At 43.0% G+C, this 27,058-nt stretch overlaps 3 protein-coding genes across 4 annotated transcripts; 1 reads left to right on the top strand and 2 right to left on the bottom strand.

The window, feature by feature from the left end:
• Positions 1-15: 15 nt before the first annotated feature.
• On the top strand, positions 16-2,659 carry LOC120645272 (disease resistance protein RUN1-like). The gene is made up of 2 exons (XM_039922080.1): positions 16-134; positions 1,208-2,659. Exons 1-2 carry the CDS (start codon positions 69-71, stop codon positions 1,913-1,915), a joined length of 774 nt encoding a protein of 257 aa, XP_039778014.1. The 5' UTR covers positions 16-68; the 3' UTR covers positions 1,916-2,659.
• A 9,892-nt stretch (positions 2,660-12,551) lies between these two features.
• Positions 12,552-18,893, bottom strand: LOC120645269. Its single transcript, XM_039922076.1, has 8 exons — positions 18,640-18,893; positions 18,425-18,520; positions 17,390-17,720; positions 17,203-17,293; positions 16,924-17,004; positions 16,272-16,748; positions 15,559-16,082; positions 12,552-15,418 (listed from the first exon to the last, which is right to left on the bottom strand). The coding sequence occupies exons 1-8, from the start codon at positions 18,678-18,680 to the stop codon at positions 12,860-12,862; spliced, it is 4,200 nt and encodes a 1,399-aa protein (XP_039778010.1). The 5' UTR covers positions 18,681-18,893; the 3' UTR covers positions 12,552-12,859.
• Positions 18,894-19,075: 182 nt separating this feature from the next.
• On the bottom strand, positions 19,076-25,958 carry LOC120645270 (senescence-associated protein OSA15, chloroplastic-like). 2 transcript variants are annotated; one of them, XR_005664200.1, is made up of 13 exons: positions 25,495-25,943; positions 22,986-23,156; positions 22,787-22,860; positions 22,622-22,698; positions 22,439-22,510; positions 22,172-22,240; positions 22,018-22,064; positions 21,755-21,878; positions 21,589-21,657; positions 21,406-21,509; positions 20,214-20,289; positions 19,810-19,984; positions 19,076-19,669 (listed from the first exon to the last, which is right to left on the bottom strand). XR_005664200.1 is itself a non-coding variant. In XM_039922077.1 (12 exons), exons 1-12 carry the CDS (start codon positions 25,776-25,778, stop codon positions 19,496-19,498), a joined length of 1,341 nt encoding a protein of 446 aa, XP_039778011.1. In that variant the 5' UTR covers positions 25,779-25,958; the 3' UTR covers positions 19,076-19,495. The 2 variants fall into 2 exon arrangements, 1 of the variants encoding a protein (XP_039778011.1); XM_039922077.1 differs by lacking the exon at positions 19,810-19,984 and having other exon boundaries at positions 25,495-25,958.
• Between the last annotated feature and the right edge of the window lie 1,100 nt (positions 25,959-27,058).

The following is a 27,058-nucleotide window of genomic DNA, read 5'->3' as shown; positions in this document are numbered from 1 at the left end:
AAATGCCATAATATTGCTGAAGATGATTTATTCACCAGTGGATTGCTCTCGGCTTTATCAAGCCATCGATGGGGAAGGAATACATCAGGCAACTTTTGGGGATGTCCTTCCTTCAAGATTCCAAGTTGCCCAAGGTATGTTGAAGTATACATGCCAGAATACTAGTTCTCCCTGCTGATTATCTGTTCTCATTCACTCATTTTTACCTACCGGTACTAGGTATTTTGATTCAATTGTTGACATTTGACTATTTCTATATCTTAGGATATATTTTAAGAAAGTCCAGTAAATATAAAATATATAGTATTAGAATACTATTTCTTGTTGGAAATATTATTTTTATCCTAAACTCAATTAATAAAATAAAGAGTCAATTGCATCCACCATAGAACAACTTGACAGGTGGGTGCAGATTGGTCCAATAACTGGTAAATTGCTCAATGTAGTACAACAACGTGACAAATTGCTCAAATGTATTTAGCTTAGCAAAATACATCTTGGCATATTAAACTCTTGGGTAAATTGACTGGTTCGTAGCATGTGCATTGTGCGTGAGGTTCGTAGTGGCCAGTTTAATGCTACAATAAATAAGTGTTTGAGGAATGAACAACACTCATGACTAGCCGTTTACTTGAGAAATTTATAATGTTCAATTTATCATTTAATTAGCTATCATATAAAAATAATTATAAAAAAACATATTCTATATTTTGAAACACAGCATGACAGCAATATTTGGACCGTAAATGTTTGCCATGTTTATTGCACAAGTTATTATACCATTCTGCACCCACTTGCTAAGTTATTGTACCAAATTGAGCAGTTTACAAATTGTTAGGCCAATCTGCCCCCACTTTCTAAGTTGTTGTATAGTGGGTGCACTTTACTTTAAAGTGAAAATAAAGTGGGTGCACACAAACAGACTCTACCTACCTATATTTTAGTGTTCTTCAACTTGTATTTAAAATGTCTATTTTTCTTAAGTAGATGTTAATTGCTTAGTTCCTCCCTTTTAGTTCGAATTATTTTTAGTTAGTAATCTTTATGTGATGAAGATACGGCATATCATAGATATTTGCTAATAATGGCATGTACGTAAAATCTCACAGTTTATACAAACGTGGTAATATGTTTAAAATTTTATAAACAAATGTGAAAATTAGTCGACATCTCTAATGGAGTATGCTGAACTAAATTATTATTTCAGACTTCGGGAGGTCATATGGCGTGGTACAACATGCATGACCTGGTGCATGACCTGGCAACATTAATCGTAGGTGGTGAGTTAATCGTTTCTTCTGTTCCATCGAAGAGCAAGAATGTGCATGCCCAGAAATATTGTCGCTATGCACTGGTTACCAAATATGACCAGGCAACAAAGTTGTCGAGTGTCTTACCCTCGAAGGTGAGGGCACTCCATTTTTCTGACAGCAGCCAGCTGGGTCTCTCTTGTGGGGCATTTTCATCTGCAAAATGCTTGCGTATTTTGGATTTTAGTGGATGCTCAAGTACAATGTTGCCAGTCTCTATTGGGCAAGTGAAGCAGCTGCAGTATCTTACTGCTGCAAGAATGCAAAATGAAGTTCTCCCAGAGTATATCACTGAGCTATCAAAACTACAGTACCTGAATCTGAATGGATCTTCTCACATTTCTGCACTACCAGAATCAATAGGCAAGCTCGGGTGTCTGAAATATTTAGGTCTGTCAGGTTGTTCTGGCATATCAAAACTGCAAGAATCATTTGGTGATTTAAAACGTATGATTCATCTTGACATGTCTGATTGTTCTGGGATAAGAGAGCTGCCAGAGTCCTTGGTAATCTCACAAATTTGCAGCATCTTGAGTTATCTGAGTGCTCCAGTATCAAGGCAATTCCTGAATCTTTATGTGGCCTCACGCAACTCCAATATTTGAACTTATCATCTTGTGGTTATATTGCACGGCTACCAGAAGGCAGAAGCTATTGGCTGCCTGGTCGATCTACAGTGTTTAAACATGTCAGAGTGTAGTGGCATCAGGGAACTCCCAGAGTCGTTTAAGAGGCTCTGTAATTTGTTGCATCTGGATTTAAAAGGCTCATTTGTTGAGAAAGGGTTACCGGGAGCTCTGTGTGGCCTCACCGCATTACAATATCTGGATATGTCAGAGTATCACACAGAAATTCTGGAACAGGATGATCTACCTAATGTTATGGGAAACCTCACAAATATCAAGGTTTTGAATTTATCATATAGCCTGAATGAACTCATAGGTATAGGTAATAACGATTATCTTGATTTCATTGGTACCCTTACCGATCTGGAACATCTGGACTTATCCTGGAACCCTACATTAGAGTATCTACCAAAAAGTATTGGTAACCTCAAAAGGCTGCATACATTGAATCTAGAGAATTGCAATGATCTCGAGTCCCTCCCAGAGAGTATAGGTGGTGCAACTGGGCTGAAGTCTGTACTTCTTGACGGGTGCTCACACAAACTGATCGATCAGGCCCATTCTCTGTTGCATTATTCACTAACATTACCGCTCTTTAAAGTTCATGGTGATGATGTCAGTGCTCACAGCAATCTGCATCTGCTCGAGGGTGAAAATGTCGCTGAGTTACATATAGTTTTCCTTGGAAACGTAAGATTTCTAGAAGAAGCACAAAGACTTAAGTTGTTGACCAAACATAGTGTAACGAATATGGCACCATTTATGGCATTTCGAGTGATTTTGGTGATCGAATGACAACACAACACTTGGACTAATATGATTGTTAAGATGACTATTCTCAGGCTTTTAGGTTCAAGTGATGACAAAGAGATAGAGAAGATAGGCGTAGCAAGGCCCAAAGGGCAGCGCCCTGAAAGCTCTTCGATTCAGGAGCACCGGAAGAACCGACGCCAGGGCATCGGAGCATCCGGTGGTACTCGGAAGAACCGACGCCATGATACTTTGGTGCAGGAGGAAATCGAAGCCAAATCAGCCTTTAGGCACCGGTTGAACCGATGGTCCAATAAAGGGCATCGGTGCATTGGCAGTCCTTTGTACCAGAGATGATGTCAAGTGCCCAGAAGAAGTTCCTTCAGCACCGGTTCAACCGACGGTGCATCGGTGCATACCACCGGTGTAATGACGTCAGCGTCCAGGAGAAGATTCCTTCAGCACCGGTTGAACCGGTGAAGCATCGGTGCAAAGCATCGGTTCAACCGGTGGTCACTGCGTCAGCTGTCAGGAGTTCAACGGCTACTTCGGTTTATGAGTGACCGGAAGAACCGACGCTACCCCTGCCAGAGGCATCGGTTCTTCCGGTGGTACGCAGATTTTTAGCTGACCGTTGAAGCAACGGCTACAAGACTTGGTGGCCTATATATACGCCTCACCCCGGCCATTTGAAGATTGCTGGAGTTGCTGGACATCCCACATACACCCAAGAACATCTCCAAGCCATACAAAAGCATCAAGATCATATCCTTATCCCTTAGCACACTTTGAGAGTGTTGTGTAAAGGATTAGCTCTTAGTGAGTGAGTTTGCAAGGCTTAGAGCCTTTGTGCTGTGGTTCATTAGTGAACCAAAACAAGAGCTTGGTGCGCCGGCACCTTGGAGCGTGGAGCTCGCCGGCAACGTCATCGACCCTCCGACTTGGTGTGGAGCGGCGACGACATCTTTGTGCGGGGGACGTGGAGACCCCCATCCTTTGTGGAGAAGCTCCTTAGTGGAACCCGGGGCCAAGGTGACCGTGATTGTGTTCACGGAAGAGACTTGGTGGCCGAGTAGCAATACTCTTAGTGAGTGCTACAACAACGTGGATGTAGGTGTGCCTTTGTGGCTAACCGAACCACGGGATAAACACCCGCGTCAAGAGTTTGCTATCTCCTATCCCTCTCCTTAAGCTTCCGCATTTCATACTAGCAATTTGTATGCCTTTACTTTCATAGAATAGTTTCTTAATAGGAAAGGCTATAGGTTGCTAAACTCTTTTGGGATAGGGGTTTTACACTTGAACAACCTAGTTGCACATCTAGATAGCATGTTTTAGTTTAAGTTTTGTGCAAACTAGTTGGAGCCATAGGTCTAAGTTTTTATTAGTGCCTAATTCACCCCCTCCCCCTCTTAGGCTAGAGCACCCGATCACTTTCACATAGTCTTTTGACCTTGAAACTGTCTTGGACGACCTGTAGTGCTGACCGACATTTGGAGGACAAGGATTTGTTGGGACAACTAGTACCACCAATGAGTCTAAATGCTTTGTCTCTAGAATTCTATCGCAGTCCGAGCTTTCCTAGCTGGCTCATGGACATTTCTCATCATCTCCCGAATCTTACTTCCATTGTTATGTTTGAGCTGCCTGCATGTAGTAATCTACCACCACTTGGACAGTTGCCGCATCTAGAAAGCTTGTTTCTCTGGAATTTACCCAAGGTTGCAAAGATTGACAGGGATATCTGCGGTGGCAAAGGAGCATTTCCCCGATTGGAAAAATTCGTACTAGGTCGTATGGACGGACTGGAGGAGTGGAATACAACATACCCTGGCGAGGATGGTGCGGAAGAGTTCATGTTCCCTATGCTAGATGATTTCCACGTACATGAGTGTCAGAGGTTGAAGTTGAAACCAGGGCCACCAAATGATACACCCGTGGCTGCTTCGGATCAAGCAGCGTGAGATCACAAGATAGTAGATCAAATTCGGTAGGGTTCGGGCCGGGCGATGAACCCTGACGCTCTCGAGTATTCTCTCTATTCTCAATTCCAAAACATGTCTCCTGCGGTCGCCGCCGTCAGGTTTAAGCCTGGGTTCAGTTACAATAGCCGGACCCACCGGTCAGCGATACAAGAATAGAATGTGTATTCTACTTGCAAAGACGTAATACAATGGTGACGTCTTGTCTTGACTCCATGGTAGTCATGACATTTCCCCCCGGCTCAAGAAGTTGCTGCACCTGCAGCAAGCGCCTCCGGGAATCTCTCCTTCAGGACATACCAATCTTCCCACGTAGCCATTTGAGCAGGCAGCTTGGACCATTTGACGAGCGCTTGTGGCACCGCCTTTCCCCCTTTCTTGACGAGTCGGCGCTCCAGGATCGCCTCTGGTAGAAGATCTTGAATGTCCAACTCTGCAACTTTAGGAAGTACAGGAAAGAAAGGTGTGTAGTTAGGCAAAAATGGTTTCAATTGGGACACATGGAACACCGGGTGAATCTGACTATTCTCCGGCAAGTCCAGACGATATGCAGCCCGACCAATCTGTTCTGTGACTTTGTAAAGTCCGAAGTACTTGAATGGCAACTTTGGATAAGGTCTATTAACCAAGGAGGACTGGGCATAAGGCTGTAATTTCAGCAGGACTAACTCCCCCACCTGATACTCTTTATCATATCGATGTTTATCGGCCGACAGCTTCATCTTGTTTTCTGCTCTAGACAACTGTTCCTTCAGAACAACAGCTTGATTCTGTAACTCTTGCACCCTCTCATTTATCGAGCTGTCTGTCTCCAGGGGCACTTGTAAATAACCAGTAGTTGGGTCATATCCATAGAGAGCATGGAAAGGAGAACAACCTATAGAAGAATGGAACGAAGTGTTGTACCAGAATTCAGCTTGGGACAGTAGTTGCTTCCATTTCTGTGGTGCCTCATAAGTCACACACCTCAAGTACATCTCCAAGCATTGATTAACCCTTTCGGTTTGCCCATCTGTCTGTGGGTGGTATGCCGAGCTGAAAATCAATTGTGTACCCAACAATTTGAACAACTCTTTCCAAAAGATGCTTGTGAACACTTTGTCTCTGTCTGAGACAATAGTTTTAGGCATTCCATGTAGTTTCACTACGTTATCAAAGACTGACTGTGCTATGGTGTGAGCAGTATAGGGATGCTTAATTGGAATGAAATGTGCATACTTTGTAAATCTGTCCACCACAACCAGAATCACTGTGTATCCTTCAGACTTTGGCAGTCCCTCAATAAAGTCCATTGATAAATCTTGCCAAGCTCCCTTTGGAATGGACAGTGGCTGTAAAAGTCCTGCAGGACTAGTGTTCAAGTGCTTTGCCTGCTGACAAATCTGGCATTGTTTGATAAAATCCTCCACTGCCACCTTGAGTCCTTTCCAGTGAAACAACTTGTTAATTCTATGGTATGTTGCTTGAACCCCCGAGTGTCCACCAATAGCACTAGCATGGAAAGCAGTGATAATCTTGGTCTGCAGTGCTGAGTTTTGGGCTACCCAAAGTTTGTTTTTGAATCTGATCACTCCTTTTGTCTAAACTGTAACCTTTAGCATTCGGGCTAGTTATAGCCAACTGTGTTAGTAACTGCTGTGCTTTGGGATCAGTAGCATAGGAATTCAGCAATTCCTGAATCCATATTGGTTGCATGGTTGACACTGCTTGAATGGCCAAGAGGTGGCCAAACCTTGATAAAGCATCAGCTGCAGCATTCTCTTTACTCTTTCTGTACACCACTTTGAACTGAAGGCCCATCAATCTGTTCATTGCTTTTCTTTGCATATCAGAGTGTAGGTTTTGCTCATTAAGATAAGTCAGGCTCTTGTGATCAGTCCTAATGATGAATTCATGATGTTGCAAGTATTGCCTCCACTTTTCGACTGCCATAATCAATGCTAGAAATTATTTTTCATAGATTGACAAGTGTTTGTGTTGCTGAGCCAATGCCTTGCTGAGGTATGCTATAGGCTGACCTTTTTGCATGAGGACAGCCCCAATTCCCACATCTGAAGAATCTGTCTCGACTATAAACGGCTCATTGAAATCTGGCAAAGCAAGTACAGGAGTGCTAGCCATGGCTTGTTTCAGTTGCTCAAAAGCCTGCTGTGCCTGTGCATTCCACTGAAATTGTTTCTTTCTCAACAGCTGTGTAAGGGGATATGCTATCAATCCATAATGTTGCACAAACTTTCTATAGTATCCAGTCAACCCCAAAAAATCTCTTAAAGCTGTTATTGTAGTGGGTACTGGCCATGTAATCATTGCTTCAATTTTGCTAGGATCTGTAGCAACTCCTTTATTTGAAATAATGTGTCCCAAATATTCCAATTTGGATTGGGCAAAAGAGCATTTACTTGCCTTCATGAACAACTAATTCTCTCTCAATTTATCCAGAACCAGTGTGAGATGGTGAATATGAGTGTCAAAATCTGGACTATAGATTAAAATATCATCTAGGAACACCATGACAAACTTTCTCAAGAAGGGGACTAAGATCTCATTCATGATACATTGAAAAGTTGCTGGGGCATTGGTCAAGCCAAAAGGCATTACCTTAAATTGATAATGGCCCTGATGAGTTTTGAACGCTGTTTTGAACTCATCCTCTGGTTTCATCCTGACTTGATGATAACCAGACCTCATGTCAAGTTTGGTGAAGTATGTTGTCCCTGCTAATTCGTCCAAAATTTCATCAATCAAGGGCATGGGAAATCTGTTCTTAACTGTGATGTCATTTAACTTCTTATAGTCTACACAAAATCTCCAGGAGCCATCCTTCTTCAAAACCAACAATACTGGACTGGCAAAAGGGCTACAATTCTGGGTGATCAATCCTGCAGTCAACAACTGTTTCACCTGCTTCTCAATCTCATCCTTGTGATGAGGTGAATATTTATATGGTTTGGAGTTTACAGGAGCAGACCCTGGCAGTAAAGGAATATGATGATCATAGAACCTATGTGGTGGAAGGTGCTGGGGCTCCTGAAACACGTCTTGGTATTGTTGTAACAGCTGTTGGATAACAGTGTTCTGCTCTATAGTGTGTGATGTAGGTACTTCTTCTACCACTGCCATGGCCCAGACATCATTCCCATGCACCCACTTTCTCACTTGTGTGATAGATACCTCAGGGATAGTAGTGTCAACTGGCCTAATACCCTGAAGAGTAACCTGTTGATCTTTATGTTGGAATTGCAGAGTCTTTTCAGCCCAATTGCACTGCATAAGACTGTTGGCCTTCAACCAGTCATAGCCCAGAATTGCATCATAAGCAGGCATCTGTAGAACTTTCATGTTAGTCTGAACTGTATACCCATTACTCCACCATTCCAGTTTTGGAACCCAGGTGTTTGTTGTCAATGTGTCACCATTAGCCAATCTCACTTGTTGTGCAGGCATGGGTAGTGTTGGAATGTTTAAGAGCTGGACAAATTGTTGATTAATAAAACTATGAGAACTGCCACTATCCACCAAGATTAGCATAACCTTGTTTTGTACTAAGGCTCTCACCACAAGTGCTTCCCCTTGTGCAGTCCCTGCTAATGCATTAAGGGATAACTGACAAAACTCAGAAGCTAGGCTATCTTCCATTTCTAGTTGTTGTACTACTTCCTCTATTAGGATTGCATCCAAACCATTTACTAACAAGGCATTCAGTTGGGGATGGGGCCTTTTGGTACAAGATTTGGCATGATTTGCATCATAAGGTTCTCTGCAATAAAAGCATAACCCATTGGCTTTCAGATAATCTCTTGTTTGCCTCTCCTTCCATAGTGGGCTAGTTGTAGCAGTACCCTTCGCATCCTGTTTGACAGTAGGGATAGCTGCTTTGTAACTGTTCCCTGGTTTGGACCATCTATTTTTCCCTTTGTCCATCACCCGTTGCTGAATTTTGGCTAGCAGCATTGCCCTGTCCAAAGTTTCTGGTATTTGGGATTGGACCACATTGCCTATTTCTGGTTTCAGACCCCTAAGGAATTGTGTGCTAAAGAACACTTCTCCCAGCTCACTATTGTGCATAGCCACTTGGTACTGAATATCTTCAAATGTGGAGATGTATTGTTCCAGGGTAGTGTGTTGTTGTAACTCCAACAATTGGTTTAAAGACTCCCTATAATCATTGCTGCCAAACTTGTGTTCCACTGCAGTAATGAATGTTGACCAATCACCTAGCCCATTCTTCAGTTTATAGACCTTGAGCCATTTTGCAGCTTTATCATCCATATGTAATGAAGCATATGTGGACCACAGACTTTCTGGTAAATTGAAGATTCTGAAATAGTCCTCACATTTGTCCCTCCAGATACTTGGGTTAGAGCCTGTGAAAGAGGGAAACTGCATCTTGGGTGTGTAATGCCTAGAATGATGTTGTTCTCCCTGTCCAGTTCTGTCCCTGTGGTGTGTTCTGTGTGGTGGAGCAACATCACGTCCAGGCTGTGGAACTGTACCCCTAGTATGTGTGTGTTGCCGCTGACGAAAGGCAATCTCCTCTGTACTGTCACTAGAGGCTGGGCTTGGAGGTATGTCCTGTCGAGATCTCATATAGTTGATAGTTAACTGAGCAACTGCGTTACCTGTGGACTCCAGTTGTTTGGCTAACGTTTGTTGATCCAGCAACACCTGTTCCATGACCCGCGCTGAAACCTCCAACTGTGTCTCCACGCGCTGCTGGCGATTCTCCATAGTTGCTACCTTGGTAAACAACAAATCTAGGCTTTCCATGACACTATCCCAGTGCGCATCCTCTGCCTGAGCACGCTCCTCCATTTGAGTGAGGAGAATTTGGGTCTGCACGGAGGGCTTAGGGGGCGCCGTGGTGACTACACCGCAAGTAAAGGGAATGCTGCTCGATTTGACGCACCTCGACGAGGCCTGAGCAGATCCACTAGACCGACGGAATGCAGTAATCACTCACCGGAAACCCACGCACAGCGTCGAAGTGTTCGACGTAGCGCCCGTGATGCAGATCCGGGGATTCGCGGATGCGGAATCCCAAGTCAAGGACGCGATTGCCCGATCCAACTAAAACCTAGGCGGCGCGAAGTGGTGTGGTCGACGGCGCCGGGACGGCTAACCGGCGATATGTGGTGGCCGCCGACGACTGGAAGTCGATGGCGGGGCGGGGACGCCGGAATCGAGCGATTCCCGGCGGAGCAGGTCGGCGACTCCGTGAGGGCGGAGGCGACCGGATCGGGGTGGGCGACGAATCAAAGGAGATGCCGAGGAAAGCTTGAATCTGATACCACTTGATACACCCGTGGCTGCTTCGGATCAAGCAGCGTGAGATCACAAGATAGTAGATCAAATTCGGTAGGGTTCGGGCCGGGCGATGAACCCTGACGCCCTCGAGTATTCTCTCTATTCTCAATTCCAAAACATGTCTCCTGCGGTTGCCGCCGTCAGGTTTAAGCCTGGGTTCAGTTACAATAGCCGGACCCACCGGTCAGCGATACAAGAATAGAATGCGTATTCTACTTGTAAAGACGTAATACAATGGTGACGTCTTGTCTTGACTCCATGGTAGTCATGACACCAAAGTGCCGTCGGTACACAATAACATCGAGCGACTAGGTTATATCTTTCACTGGAGGAGGTACAAGCCAGCAACCATCGCTCCAACAGGCAACAGCTCTACTACAACCACCAGCCTGACCATCAGACATAGCGAGCACCAGAGTTGGAGCCTGTTTCACCACTTCCCTGCCCTCCAGAAGTTGGAATTCTTCACGTGTCCAAATCTGCGGAGCTTGCCGGAGGGCATAGAACAGCTCTCCTCCCTTCAGTCGCTCGAGTTGGATACATGTAACAACATATCGATCAGTACTGCCAGAATGGCTGAGCGACATCTCCTCTCTCGAAAAACTCGTCATCAAGGGCTGTAGGAGCATTAAGTCTTTGCCTCCATGTATACAGCAGCTCACCAACCTCCAGACGCTAGTTATTAATAAGAACCAGGAACTACGGCAATGGTGCGAATCAGAAGAGAACAAGGGGAAGCTCGCACACATTAAAAACGTTATAGTAAGTCATCGACCAAACTTTCATTTATCAAACTAATCCAGCATTCCCATTTTCCCTTGTACCACAACTTATGTACTTTCTCTTTGTTTTCAGCAAGTCAACTATCTTCATTTATTTTTAGATACAAATAAAAGGCTCTTCTGTCCTCTTCGTGAAGGAAACTTTTCTTTTTCTTGCTTGAACATAATAAATAGGGTGAAATCATAGCAGAGGGGTGAAAATATTCATGAAATTCAACAGCTAACCTCTATCACATTAATTTAGTCTAACAACTCTAATTGACAGGCCACTTGTGTTTGTCAAAAGCAAACAGTTTAAGTTAAAGTAGGGAAAGCAATTAAGAGGATTCGCGCATAAACATTGGTATTCTATTTTCTATAGTACGCATGATACAGATATTTCTGCTAGATTCATGCCTTGATTTAGTATAAACTATAGCTAATTAAGTGTGCGCACTTCTTTCAACTCTGCAGTTTCATGATGAATAGCTTTACCAAGTACCATGGAAAATGCCACCAGAGTAAAAGGTTAGGATCACAGTCAGCTGGACTTCCATTGAGCATGACTGCTGGGCACTCCTGGCTCATAGATTCAAGTGAAACATCCTCAAGCATTACAATCCCTACAATAACACCTGGTAAGAGATTACAGACCTGTTGATTACAATGCCTGCAATATGGGTTATGTGGACACTTGAGGCTTCTATATTTTCAGTACAAACGCATATGCTGGCGGTGCTTATAGAAACTGTAGTGTTATTCACTTCATCTCCTGCAAAGGCACATTAAGGCTTTCAGCATAGACAAGATGGGAACCTCATTTGCTTCTGTCGGTGACTTCTGACTGTACAAATGAACTCTGTTCAATTCTTCAAATTCTGCAATAGCTTGTCTTTTGTTGAAATTCCTTTTTCTCCTCTTTTCTGCAATTGATTACAACGTTGGGCAGACAACTCCCTTCTTGAATGCGGAATACACAAATAAACACAAGTTGACGACAGCAAATACAAAATTCATAGACAGAGGACATCTATTTTTCTACAGTTGTTTGCCTCCGTGTAATATCTCATTTTTCATATATAGGCAACTGTCTTGGGTACTTTATTAAGGAATCAGAAATATGAAGGCAACAGAAGTGAACATTATAGTTAAGGGAGGGGAACTGGGGGTGGGTGCCTATAGGAAACCTAAGGAACTGTAAACCTAGACACTGAAGATCACATTCTATATGAAAAACAGTGCAACTTTTGGAAGATATCCATCTATCAACTACATAGTTACAAGATGACATAAATGAGTAGTGGCATTCCTGCAAGTAAGAAAAGCGGTCTTAATATCGTTAACAAGCTTGCATGGTAGTTACAAGATGACCGTGTGCAAGTACTCCAAAAAAGAGTCCATAGCAACGTGTCATCTTTATAATAAAGATCTAAGGGCTCATGCAGCAGTAGTAGAATGACATACCTGGACTTCAGCAGTTGTCATACTCACATGCTCCTTCTGTGAGGTGTTGTTGGGAAAAGAATGGTCTTGATGAATTTTTCATTTTCATCATAACTGGCAAAGAGTCATCAACTGTAAAGTGCCCTTCCCATCCATGCCCTCACCTGACCTCTCCTGGGCATACAGGGAGTGTGATGCTTTCTGTTTCAGACAATCCTCTGTGTCTTGCTATCTGCTTCCCAAACACGCTCGTGAGCACACCACATTATTAGCTCTCACGATAATTCAGCTACCAAAGTGGCACGCTAATTGCATTTCATCATCTGTTGGTGATCAAGTTTCACCCAAGCAAGAAGACAGCAAAACGCAAACAGATGCTCCAACGCCAAATCACATACTCCATACAGATGGATGCTTCAAAACATTCATGTGCCAATATACAATAATATGCTCACAAGTCACCGACAATAAATAAAGTGATGCAAAAGGCACTGCAAGAGCGCGGAGCAATCTCATTACATGATTGAATGAATTGGAAACACAACGATTCCAAAGCAGCGCAGACGCCACGTATAGCAATGCAGAGTTGTGAGCAAAGCAAGTATAGTTATAGCAACAAGAGCTGCTAACTGAAAGACAATGCTACAAGTGTTGCTAATAGCTAGTCATCAGGCCACCAGAGTTCAGAAGTAGTACATGTGCTCGCTGCTGTAAGCCGCTTCCCAAGCCTCAGCGGGACGCCCTGCGCTCGCCGTGGTGCCCCCAGTACCAGTCCAGGCAGCAACGGGAGGCCCAACTGGCACCAGCAGGTAATCGAGACCCCCGACACCGACCATTGGTCCGGCCACATATCCAGTAGCGCCGCCGCCATGAGTTTGCGCCCCAGCGCCATGGCCCATCCCCGGCAAGTACACGCCAGTGCCACCGTGGTGGTGCATGCCGTCGTGGGGGAACCATGCCGGGTTCAGCTGCTCAAGTTCCAGACCTGGCTGGTACCAGACCTCAGGGCTCGCAGCACCAACAGCAGCTCCATAAGCCATGCCTCCAACCGCACCGTGCAGATCAACTTGGCCGACCCTGTATATGTTCTGAGTAGGTTCGGCGATGCTTCCAGCGGTAATTGCAGTACCGAGACCCAGGACTTCGCTAGTGTCAGATATCAGTACGCCTTCAGAGGTGTCCCACATCCATCCTGTAGCACTGTTGACGCCAGGCACATTGTAGTTGTACTGAGGAACAGGAACGGAGACAGGTCCGGGCAACAGATGAGCGGTAGGCAGAGCTGCCTTCTGTGTCACGACTCTCCCATCGATGTGGCTGTTCATGGCATAGTTGATCCACATGTTTCTTTGGCCATGGTACTGCCTTCGACCGTGAATAGCATGATGTTCTCCCCAAGTATAGCCAGGTAGCGAAATCATTTGGGTTGGCTGTGAGCTAGCGACATGGGTGCTGGACTCGAGCTGCTTCTCTACTTGGTCCAACTGATCAGATAACTCCTGCATGATTTTTAATACTAACGAGTTGGTTTCCTGTTCATTATGGTCTGGTGCTGCTGAGGCTGAACTGTTCATAATTCCTTGGTTTGAAGCAGCACTGCTCCTGCCTAGATGCTTGCTAGTTTGCCCATCCTCCCGGTTATCAGGTTCTGTTTGAACCACAGCTTCTGGAGCAGCGGGAGCACCGAGTGCCTTCTTGTCAGGAGTCTTAGTATCCAATTTGGATGTTGACGAATTATCAGAAGATGTGTTGTTATCTGCCAGTAGCATTTGCTTCAGATTCTGCAGACCCAGCTCTTTGCATGCAGGCTTATGTGCATGCCTCTCCATTTCACTTGTTTTTACTGGTGCCAGATTCTGTGAAACAATGCTTTCATTCATAGATGGCTGGGTGGGAGCAGGTATTTCCATGCAGTTCAGCCCACCAGCCTCGGACTTAAAACGCTGTACACCATGCTGATTCATTCCAGATTGTTTTGTCTGCTTAGGACTTGCACACCTATTTTTTACATCATCATGCACTTTCTTGGCCACTGTTTTCTCCTGATTCACAGATGCAAGTGAAGCATCCCCAAGCATTATACTCCCAACAGTAAAACCTCTAACAGAAGAAACCTGCACCGGGATTATAGCATTGTTGATAACAACGCCTGATACATGGGTTTTATGCACACTTGAGGCTTCTGTATTCTCATTACCAAACACATGCTGTGAAGCAGGTCTTCTATTCTTGCTTTGGGTTGAGAGGTCCGCATGAGGTTTAGCTTCAGCATTTTGTGTTTCCACAAGAGTCCCAGCAACAGTTATAATATTTTCTGTACTTTCAGCCATGTTTGACCGCTCCCTCAGAACTCTCTCCTGTGAAAGAACTTGCCTTCTCCTATCCTCCATCTGCAAATGCTTTGGAGCACTGTTCTCTAGTGACTGTGATGCACTTTTCCGGACAATATATCCTGTCATGTTGATGCCATTGTTCTTTGGCGAAGGCAAGACATTGTGAATCAAAGAGCCATTGTTCCCACCTGCAGATTGTGATGCTGGAGGGCCCCTTAAAATTCTTTCCTGTGAATGAACTTGTCTTCTCTTATCCTTCATCTGCAAAAGCATTGGAGCCATGCTGTCACATGACTCTGATGCACCTTTCTGGTCAATGTGAATCATGTTGATGGCAGTGCTCTTGGCTGAAGGAATGACATTTTGAATCAAAGGGCCATTGCTAGCATCTGCAGTGTCTGATGCTGGAGTGGAGACCCTTGAAATATTCTCTTTTTTATGAACTAGTCCTTCCCTATCACCCACCTGCAAATGATTTGGAGCACTGCCGTCATGTGGCTGTGCTCCCCATTTCTGGGCAGTGTGTTCTAGCATGTTAATGTCAGTTTTCTTGGCTGAAGGCACTACATTGTGAGTCAAAGGACCTCTGTTAACACCTGCAGTGCCTGGTGGTGGAACATAGCTGATAGGAACTGTAAAAGTTTTTGTGCCATTTGCTGTAGCAGATGCAGTACAACATGTATCTGATGTTGAAGTATCATTCTTAGTAGTTCCATCACCTCCAGCACTTTGTTTATGAAGATTTTTGTCTGCTTGTAATGGCATATCATTCAACTTCTGATTCTGTACAAATGAACTTCTGTTTAATTCTTCCAGTTTTGCAAGAGCTGTTGCATTTTGTTGAAGTTTCCCCATCCCCTCTTTCTGTAGTTGTCTTGCATGTTGGGCAGACAATCCTCTGCTTGAAAGCTGAATGAACAGTACAAAGACAGTTATCAAAAAAAAAAAGGTAAACGACAGTTTAGTAACCCTCCTGAGTAAGTACAACACATCATTAATTGATAGTGGTGGAAAATTGCATGGTATTATGCAAAATGACAAGCATGTACCTGGATTTCATAATCAGGAGAACTTAGCATGTCATCACCAGTTCTCACATGCACCTGCTGCAAGATGTCCCCAGCAAATGGTTGATCTTCATGAGTATTTGTCATAGCAACTTGCAAATAGTCAACTGCAGAGTGTTCTTCCCATCCAGGTCCCCAAATATCAGATGCAGTGTCCATAACAGAGCTACGACGATTGTTTCTTGAAGTATTCCCTACTCCACATACAAGATTATCAGCAGATCCACCTAGCTTTCTACCTTCACTGAATTTAGTAACGTGTCCTTCTGACAGATCAACCACTACAAGATTAGCAGCAGCAGACACATTTGATGTACCAATTGGTACATGATTAATGCTTTCAGAAACCGAATTAGCCATGTCAAAGGCAGAAGGGATATCACTGATGACAACACTGAAGGGAAGATCATTTGTCACATGATATGCTTCTAGATCAATGGTTTCCGGGTGTTTGACCTTGGATTCCCTGCAAGAAGATATTTCTGATTTGTTACCAGCATGAAGATTTCTAGCTTTTTGAAGGGCGGGCCTGGTGCAGCGGTAGAGCCTACCATCTGTAACCGGAAGGTCCCGGGTTCGAGCCCCAGCCTCCACACATTTGTGTGGGTAAGGCTTGGGGCTTAAAAACAACCCTTCCCCAGACCCCGCACAGTGCGGGAAGCCTACGGCACTGGGTACGTCCTTTTTATGAAGATTTCTAGCTTTAATATTTAGACACTTAATTTTCTCTAGCAGTGCCACATCCTTATTGATGACTTGCTTCTCAAGTGCACGTGCATCTGAATGGTTATCTTTGACCTTTCCAAGCATGAGATGAGGTAGCTCTTTTATCCAAGCATCGGCAGGCACATGAGCACAGCAGGAATCTTTGTTTTCAGGGTGATAACCACCAGGTACTGTACCATGCCTTGCTTCTCCACCCTGGCTAAGAAGGAACTGACCATTATGAGAAAAAGACTCAAAGAAGCTACCAGGTGTGTCTGCAGGCTTGCACGGACCATATGATGCCGCTCCTCCATGCCAAATCGCATTTCTGTCAGGGGGGTGATCAGGAGGAGGATTCCAGTAATCAACACATGGAGGAGGCATGCATATATCAGGAGTCTGTGCAGCATGTAGTTGAGCCGGTTGTGCTTCCATAGAGAAGTTTGTGGCAGAAACAGGATCTCCTCCTGCCATACAAAAAATAGCATATCAGATCTTATGCCCTTGACAAAATAACAAATATCTCGTCATACCAAAAGGACAGTAAAATTGTTTCACAGAACAAATGCTGATGATTATCGATAGCATGTGGGTTATAAAGTATGAAACAACGGGGAGAGCATTAGTGAATTAGGTGCATACCAGTTATCGGGATCTTTCTTTGTTCATCTCGGGCCGCCATAGTAACAGAACTAAAAGTTGGTCGCCCTTGAAAACTATGGCCTGCAAGTAAGAAGATCCTAAGTGCAAAGAACATGTGTTGTACGTTTATTAAATAAAAGGTATGGGATTGACAAAGCTTTTAGCACCACTAACATAAGTTCAACTGGAAATGTAGACTTATTATTGAACAAGGTGATGAATTTAGATATGAGACTGCGTGAACAACAATAAACGAACACTGCTGTTGCATGTAGTCACCTTGTTGGATGTTTGATTGAGAGTTCTTGGAAACAAGTACTGGGAAATCATCTGCACTTAGAGTAAACCCCTTTCCGTATGATGTAGGTCTCTGCATTGGCAAATATTGGATTATATATGACTTTTATACATATTCAGTTACCTGGCAACATGAATACTATATGGAGTTATGGAGTGCAATGCATACCCTTTTGGCAATAGTTCTCAAAGGGGCTTTGAGAACATCCGAGAAAGAAGTTTGAGAACATGGAAATTGTGAGCTTCCTGATCTTAAGTCTGCTATTTGAAGATGACTTATCACAGATGTAGAATCATGCATAGTTCCACCCCGTGCAAGAGGTGAGTCAAGCAAGTCACTTCCATCTGTCGACGTCCTCGAGCTTCCTCCAGTAGAAGGGCGATCATTGATGTTGCCAAACGAACCAGAACCTCTATCATTCTTGAGAGATAAGAGCGACGATGAACCCCATGCATTTGGTGCTGGGGACATTGTCCTCTCGCCCCATGGTAAATCGTCCCTGCATTCATCCAAACATCGCATCAGACAGCATAATATCATCAACAATTCAACAGGGAAACAGTCACGATTTGTTGAGTTCAGTATTTACTTCAGAAACACACACACAAGGGATCCACATGGCTGCGGATTATAAATATTACCACTTTATCACTGAGCCAAAACTTTTACGCATCAAAGTTAACATGAGTACTCCATACAATTCATATGGAGGGGAAAAGGCTAAATAGCAACATGGAAACAGTAAATAATTGTCTAAACTATTATTTAACTGGACAATAAACCTAAGGGATCCCCACGAGAGCGCATTATAAAGATTACCATTTTGAAACTGAATCAACCCTGTTTGTGCATTTAAGCCAACATAGTTACTGCACAGTGCACATACTCTGGATCATTATTTCAAGGGACCAAAAAAGAAAAACAAAAGAGCATGCGTACTAGTGACCCGGGATCCTTTCTCTGTTTCACAAAACAGTAAACACTAGTGTAAAACTATTTTGGTGCCCATCAACAACAAAATCAAATCAAATCCTATTCAATTGGATTTTACTGCGATAATCTTGTCCATTTAGAACACATAAATCTAGCAGCAGACAAAAAAAAACAGACAGCTAAGACGAGAAGCCCATCAGCACAATTAGCCCCCAATTCAACTAAAAACGGCATCTGCAAAGGATTCATTTAGGGCGAAAAAATTGGCACCTTCGAGCTGACATGTTGCTGGGTCTCGGGGCCGTTCCCGGAACCCCAACAGCGGGCGTCCTCGTCGGCGCGGCCGCAGCGGCAGCAAAACCCCACCTGCAGCAGCGGCACAATCGATAAACCCTAAACCCTCGTGGCCGGGTGCGCAACTCGAGCCCCATTGGAAGCAGAGCAGCGGAATGGGGACACGAAGAGGGAGGCGGAGCGGTTGGTACCTCTTGTCGGCGGCCGGTGCGCGCGCCGTCCCCGCGGCCATGGATTCCCCGCTCCGGCGGGGCTCGGTGTCGCGGGCGGAGGGGGAACCGGGGTGGAGCGCGCGCCGGGCGGCGGGTATCGCGCGTTGGGTAGGGCAGGGTGGAAGGCTCGCTGGAGACGGGGGCAATGGCGGCGGGAGGGGAGCGTGGCGGCGGCGGCGGCGGCAGCGAGGAGACGGAATGGAGTGGAGGCGGGGAGCAGAGAGGGGGAGGGGGAGTGACTATGACAGGTCGGGCCCACCGGGCCGTCCGGGCACAATTGGAAGACACCGCGGAAGGGACAGATTGTCAGTGGCTCATCAGCGAACACGAGATGCAATAAAATCTTTTTTTACTGCACAGCATTTGAGCCTATTTCCAAAAACAAGGGAAGAAATATTGGCTTTTGGAACCGTGCTCTAAGAACATAATCTTTTGCTTTTATTGCTCTGTTCTGATGGCAACCATCAGCAGTACATTCCTCTCACACCAAACCAGCACCAAAATAAGTACTTTTCTCTCACAGCAAATCTGCATCAGTCATCAGCCACAACCACACAACAGAGTGCATATACGAACAATGTCCAAAGGGAACAGATTTCTGCTATTTACGCTGTTCCGCAAAATTACTTTGTCCTAGACATGAATTCTGCTAGCAGAGCAAATTGTTTTTCCCACCTTCGACTAAGTATATCTGAAATTCCTTACATGTCTACATGGCATCCTAATGGCATGTAGACATGTAAGGAATGAATGCGTTATGTGCAGCTCATGATGTTTTGTTATGCTTTGGTACATCGGTACTTTGGGAACTGAAATCTTTCATCTTGTTTGCACCTCACGTTGTGTCGTCTGCTGCTGAACTTTCATCATCAGTTCCCTCAGAAACCAAATTTTGGTTCATTACAAACCTCAGGCTGTCGCCTTCTTCAAGTTCCCACTGCTTCTTCAGTTCATCAATGGCTCTCGATGCAGCCCTAGCAACAGCATAATTGGGATCTTGAGCCAATCTCTGCAATCAAAATGAACATTGGAGCATCCTTACTTATCAAAGAAAATAGAAATACAACATATGCGCCAAGTCTGACTATGAAAAGTGAGCATCATATCGAAGAAACTTAATAGAAACACAGCACATGCGACATGTCTAACCATGAAGTGAGCTTCAGACAGAAATTTCTTCTGTTTGTATTGACTGGAACAAAGATGGTTGAAATGTGAAATTCGTTAATCATGTGCAGATTTGGTTGTGGCATATATCCCGCTCTCTCGATACTGAGACCCACGTTTTGTTGTCTTATCTACCCTTCCCACTTTGCTAGGCCGTCTGTGGGGAATAAGACAATTTCTATTGGAGGAGAACCAATATTGACTATCTCACAAAACAAGGGAGTCTTTGCCATAAGATGTCCTTGCTCAGTAGCAAAGATGGGCAAGATTGGGTAAGAAACCAAATATGCCTCAAACATTGTGTATAGAAATTCAGATATGAAGCAACCAATAATCTTTATTTTTTTTTCGTTTTAGATTGGTAGGAGAGAAAGATGCATGCAAACCTGCAGTGCACCCATGCCAGCATTCCCAAGAGTCCACATAGATGGAGCTGTAGCCAATGCATTAGCAAGGGCTTTCCTACAAAGAGTAGAAACAACGGTCACCATATATAGTAGCACCAAAGTAGTACTGACTTTTACTAACAAAAAGGGAATTCAGGTAATAGAGGCATTATAAAATAAAAATCCATTAACCTAGATGGAACTAGTGACATTGTAAATAAGAAACAGCCACCCAAATTCAAGTTGAAGCAGCTTCGAACCTGGGTGGTGGGGTGTGCTGGTGCGAGCTAGGCTATGTTGTCACTAATACAAAAAAAATTATTTTCTTCTCCAAAGAACAAAATGCATTTCTTAATTATATAATATCTCCCTGTATATAAACAACACAAGTGAAGTGACAATTCAAAAGGTACAATGGAGTAGAAAGATTCATTGAAGATTTAAATAGAAACTGATGTTTAAACACTGTACAATTATCATGCTGCCAATACTTGGAACTTCTGCCATGACAACTATCCGGTTATTTTCTGTTTACTCTTCTTTTCAAATTAGCCACACTAGGTAACTGTAACACAAAATAGATTGACCTTGTCAAGGCAGAGGCTGCAACTTCGAGACACTGTTCAGTGTTTGCACAAGATGAATTAATGATAGCAAAGCAATTTCTAGAATCTGATTATGGATGAATACATTATCCCATTGTTTGTAAGAAGCGCCACCAAGGACTCCTATGTTTGGGGTGAAAACACATGGAATCACTTAAGAAGAATTTGTGCTTCAGAGGGACAGGCACTAAAAACAAATCTCCTGGGTATGCATGTGTGTAATTCAGTATATGAAAACCAGCATAAAGTACAGAAAAAGAAACATCTGATGGATGCTTAATTGATGTCTAGGAAATTCACAAGGTCTAGAGGGTGAAACTTGAATGAAAATAAACCATTTCAAATAAACATGATTAAATACTCAGAAAGTACTTTCCCTAACACTAGTAAAATGTATCTTACATTTAATTCTTTATGTATTGCTGTTCAAAACAAAACAAAACAAAAAATTGACCAGCAGGATCAACATATTCTTTGAATTGTAGGGAGTAATCTTGGCAGAAAATGAGTGTGGTGCGGCTGTATATAAGGAGAATAAAATTCAAGTGATTAATGGGGACTTCAGCAGGAAAGAAGTCTCTATGTACCTAGTATTAACATCCGGAGAGCTTGAACATTCAGCTATCAAGGAAACACTTCTTTTTCCATCCATAGCATCCAGGTCAATAAGTGTTGCTACTAGCAATTCAAGCTTCGCAAACAGAGAAGTGTGAGATTAAGTATTAAGGTAGTAAATTTGATGTGGCTCAGTTGAGTACAAAATGGTTCACCTCCTCAGGATCTGTGTAGTCAATACCATCAGCTTCAGAAAAGGCAGATTCCATACTTCGGTATGCTTCCTAGTAAGGATAAATCAAGACAAGTTTAACACTATGATAAGACTCTTGTTGCAAGAAAAAAAAAAGACTGTTGCTGAATAAGTTATGTAGATTGAACCTCTATGGCATAAATCTGATCAGCAGAAACTTCACCAGGAAACAGTTCAAGAGTCTTCCCATTCTTCTCGAGTGTAATAAACCCCGTTGAATTTGTATGAGAAGATGCACCATCCTTTGGAAGCCTATGAGAAAATTTTACCTTAACTCAAAAGTGATCCATAGTGACCAAGTGCCAGATCAACAGTAAAAGTAGTTCTCTTCAATCAAGTATCTATGTGCTCACAGGAAATTAGCACTTAGAACTTTCTATCCAGAACTTACTGCTCATATAATCTGTTCACCATCATGTCATGGATATCCCGAACAAACTGCATTGAATTTGAAAATTACATAAAAATGTATGAAGTTATAAGGGTTATTTTAATACATGATGGTTCAAGGTTCTAGAGCTCGATATGCAAGTAACTAAAGCTACCTTCAATGCCATGAAAGCATCTTCCATGGCACGTCGTTTAACAACCAAGTCAGCTCGTCGCAAATCTGCCTGGTTACACATCAATAAGTATTAGTTTAGCTTGACCTCCACAGAATATACAAAAAACAAGCTGATATTGACAGGAAAAAATGGCCTACTCATATGAGATAAAAATGATGATTGCAATTTTTTGGCACAGTAAAAATGGCGACTATTGCTTAAATCTTCCAATTGTTCCAACTTATGATGTAAAATATGATGAACCACCTCTAAAGCACCATCACTCCAATGTTGGTCTGCAGCTTTCTTCAAGTCTGACTCAGCTCGTTCCTTGAATACCTGAATAGGTATAAATATGTGGTAGATTAAATACATAGATGGAAAAGGAATGAAAAAAACATAAATGGTACATAAATAATTCTTGATCTTACAGATACATTAAATACATACTCTAGCAAAATGATTAAGGCGGACTGCCCTCTCCTTCACGCTGTGGTCAATCTTTTGAGTATCCTTGCGTGCGCGGGCTGTAAGGCAAAATGAATTTAGAAGAACACTAAAAAGTAGTAGCATAAATACATCAAAGTTTATTATGCCAAAAAAGAGAGCATGTACCATCAAGCTTGAGAAACCCCAAGCCTAAAACAGCAGCATCCTCGCATGCACGTTTGTTCAGCTTTGTTATGCCACTAGGATTCCAAATAGATCAGAGATAAGAACAAAAATACAAAATTCCTTGCTTTTCTTCGAGGAGTACAATTTTGGATGCTAAACATTATGAGTAATATGGTTCTAGTTTAGTGTGAAAGTGTACCGTGAAAGTAATAGAATGTCATTTTGAGCCCTTTCGTTTACAAACTTTGCATCGTTGTAAACAAATTTGCAGGCTTCGGCCAACCCTTGACTAGCATAGGCTGACTTCTTCTTAGAAGCGACTTGGTCATCTGAGAATTGAGTATTTCCCCTTGAATTTTGTTTGATATCTCTGCAGCAAACACATTGGAAGATAAACATTCGAAATCATTCGTGGACAGATATCAAGTTTAAAAATAACAGTGCAGATTTGCGCATACGCTCACTGAGCTTGGAACATCACTTCAGCTTATCTTAAAGAAAATTGATATTACGTAGCAAAAACAAGAAACTCGGGGACGGACAGCTGACTAGGTTCAATATTTGAGGTGAAAACACACCCAGAGAGCAAGTGACACATTCACATTGATTCATTATGACATGACTTTACTGCACACAAGTGACAAGTGAAAAGGCTCCAGGTAAAACACAGATCTAACTGCATATTCCATCTATTATCTTATTATTTGGCCAACAAATGAAGCCTCCACGTTCGCTCTCAAGGTCTAGAAATTCCCACGTTAATCGAAAAAATAAGAGAGATTAAAATTACCCACCACTGTCATTACGATAAAAATTGACCCAAAATACCCCTATGTCTGACTAAATATAGTCCACCATGCCACTAAGTGCAAATTAATCAGATGTTTAAAACAACTAGCGTTAGAGTCAAATAAAAATAAAAAAACAACTAGCGTTGCCTAAACTAGGAGATTCTTAATGATAACGTTGTAGCATCACGATTTTTATTTTATTTTTTTCTGTGTGCATAAAGATTGATACAAGAAATCTAGACAGCTTCAAAAAAAATATTTGCACACCACGGCACCACGCTGGAAAAGGTAGAAAAGTTGTAGCCTCGCTCACAGTGTACTAAGAAATACTATCATTTTAGTAGAATAATTGTAACCTCATAGTAGCGAGGAATATTATTTTTAGCACACAATCAAAACATGTGCAGACAAAATTATATATGTGTTCTATTTACTAAAATTTCTGTAAAAAGTCATGCTGAAACTAATAAATGGTGCTAAAAAAAACTAGGGACAACCTTATGTCAACCACTGTTTATCTGAATGTCTTAATCAAATCAGTTGAAGCATATTTGAATTGATTAAATGAGTACCCAAGGCTACGAGAGGAACAAACTAGGTGCAATAAATCTATATTCCATTGGAAACAATAAGGAGGGATGAGAAAAAATAAGAAAAAAGGAAACAGATAATGAGAAAAAGGAAAGGCCATAAGTTAGCTTGGATTAGGGGGGTGGACGATGTGGAGGAGTGTAGTGTAGAGTGTGGAAGAACTATTATTGGATTAGGGGAAAGAACGGAGAAATGGATGGGTGGGGGTGAATAGGTTCCGCACGTCCTGTCGATTCTACGAAATAAACCTCGCCTTTTTATCTCCCCCTTGAGCAACCAAGATAATAAAAAACAAGAAGCAACAACACCGGCAGGTGAGTAGTAGGAAGATGCCAAGAAGCCGCCCTAAATCATTGACTTAGATAAATAAAAATAACACTACAACATCAAATGTAACACATAAACCTAAAAAATGCTCAAAAAATTTCTTACATAAAAAATAATTCTACCTCCAAATGAATAAACTTTTTGCCATTAACCCGACCTTCAAAACACAACTTTAAGTACTATTAAAAAATTACACTTTAATGAAACTAAATATTTTTAATCAACATTTACAACAAGAAGCTTAGAACTATCACAAAATTGTGTCTAATTCAAACCTTGAACGAGTATGAAAATAAAATAAAATTATTGATCCTCAAAATTACTTTAACACATCTTGATTTTCGTCAACAAAGAAATTGATTTATGAAAGCCGATGGCCTGTTCGGCTGGCTGGTCTAGCCACCAGCTGCTATAGTCCCTCTCACATAATACTATTCAAACCAGCTCATAAACCAGCTGCTACAGTACCTACCACTAGCCAGCCGAATAGGCTATAAAAGGGTGTAACCTTAAATATACTTACATCTAGCAGCACAAATAATAAATATAAACAATTAAATAATTAAAATATAACATTAGAGATGGTAACATCTAGCCGTGCAAATGTACGGGTAGCCTTCTTAGTTGTTTGGTATTTGTTAAATCAAATGTAGGCATGAGTTGAAAAGATTGGGGCACATTGCACATGGCACTTCACATTCTGCAATGCATTGTTTTTGGTACATACTTTCCCTTGCTGACGACATTTCTGCTCGGCTGTTTTACCGATTAATTAATGTACCAGTGTCCACAAATATAATGAATGTACCAGGGCCTTCTAATGGGACAGGCAGCAAATTTCAAAAACATTATAGGCCGTGCTCCATGGCTGTAATATGTAACTAGCAAGTAACATACATTGGAAGATTCATATTTTCCCTCTTCCAGAGCATGTACACACGCACAGAGAGACTCTGAAGAGTTAATAACTTGGCAGGTCAGTAATGAAAACATACGCACCTGTAAGGGTTGGCGCCATCTTCAGAGCTCTCGCACTCCGTGGTCTCCCCGCCATTCCGAGAACCACAGGAGCGGCACCGGACCTCGCAGCCTCGCCGGGCATCAGCACCAGACCTCCTCCCCGTGGATTCCCAGTGGCAGAGCCTGGAGATCACGCGGTACCCGCTCGTCCCCTTCCCCCTCCAGGGCGTGTTGCAGCCGAGCTCCCGCGGCGGCGTCCCGTACTGGTCCCTGTAGCACACCCTGCAGGCCACCGTGGCGCCGCCGTACATGTTGGTCGCCATGCGCCGCGCCGCGGGAGCTGCCCGCCAACATACAGGTGCACGCACGCACGCACGCAGCAGCAGCCCCCGCGCCGCCGGCCGTCCACCACCAGAGCTGGAGGGACGATGATTGAGCAGGAATCGGAGGAGGAGGAGAAGCTGTGGCTGTGGAGTGTGGAGTGTGGAGAGCCACCAGAGGGTAGGGGACGGGTGGTGGATAAGGAATCGGAGCAGGAGGGCCCACACGGCAGCCACACAACACCAGCCGGCTGGCTATCCCGTGGCTGCGCGAGTTGCCACGTCAGCGAATGTAAGTGATGGAGACATTTGATCGAACAACAAATTGTTAGTGTTTTTTTTTCTGAAACAGATAAGGGTTATTATTCTTTTAAGTAGTTTCTCTCAAATTTGGCTAATCTGCGAGTGGAAACATCAGTTAAGAACAAGGAATCGCTAACCAACAAAAGGGTCGGCTTAATAAGACTAAGCAACCTTTGCTATTATATATATGAAAAATTCTAAAGCATAACAATGGCCATTGCAAACATAGTACCATATAGGATTCACAGTCAAGGTTGTGCTGTGTTTTATTTTACATGCATGTCTCTATCTCTATATCTATATTATTTCTAAAATAAGCAATATTTAATTTTTTTGGTTCGTCAATCGGAATCCCTATTAGAGCACAAATAATTAATATCTCGCACAATTTACGGCACGACTTGTACTGTATATGAAGGGCACAAACACAAATTTACTAGTACTACGTAGGTATATGATACCATATATCTGTAGCAACGTACATGCATTATGCTAGATTGCTAGTATAGATGTAATTTGTTAGATCATGTGTCATACCATGAAACACGTGTCAGCGAGAGATATGTGAAGCAACATCATACCGCCGGTCACCACGGTCATGCTACAAGGACTTGCATTGTAATAAACATGTACTATCCATGTTCATACAATACAAGCACGTACATGCATGCCTAATTAAGCTGGAGAATAATGAGATATATGTACGGCTGGTGCCCATGATGATTTCGTGGACTTTATTGGACAGATAAGAAATCAGCCCCCCAAAAATTAAAGAAATACTGATGCCTGCATGCAGTATGTGTATCACGTTGACAGCAGTTTCTTCTATTAACTCCGATCCAGGCTATCATGCATTTTAATGGTGTTTGAGATTTACTATGGGTTTTTATACTAGCGCACACAGTTACACGCATCACCACGGCCCCCGTTCCTGATCTTCTTGGGGATCTTCTTTATTGGCATTATTATAACTACACCAA

The sequence above is a fragment of the Panicum virgatum genome, chromosome 8K (assembly GCF_016808335.1).
Source record: "Panicum virgatum strain AP13 chromosome 8K, P.virgatum_v5, whole genome shotgun sequence".
NCBI lineage: Eukaryota > Viridiplantae > Streptophyta > Magnoliopsida > Poales > Poaceae > Panicum > Panicum virgatum.
The sequence above is the reverse complement of the archived record's forward strand: the minus strand, read 5'-3'. Positions and strand labels throughout refer to the sequence as shown.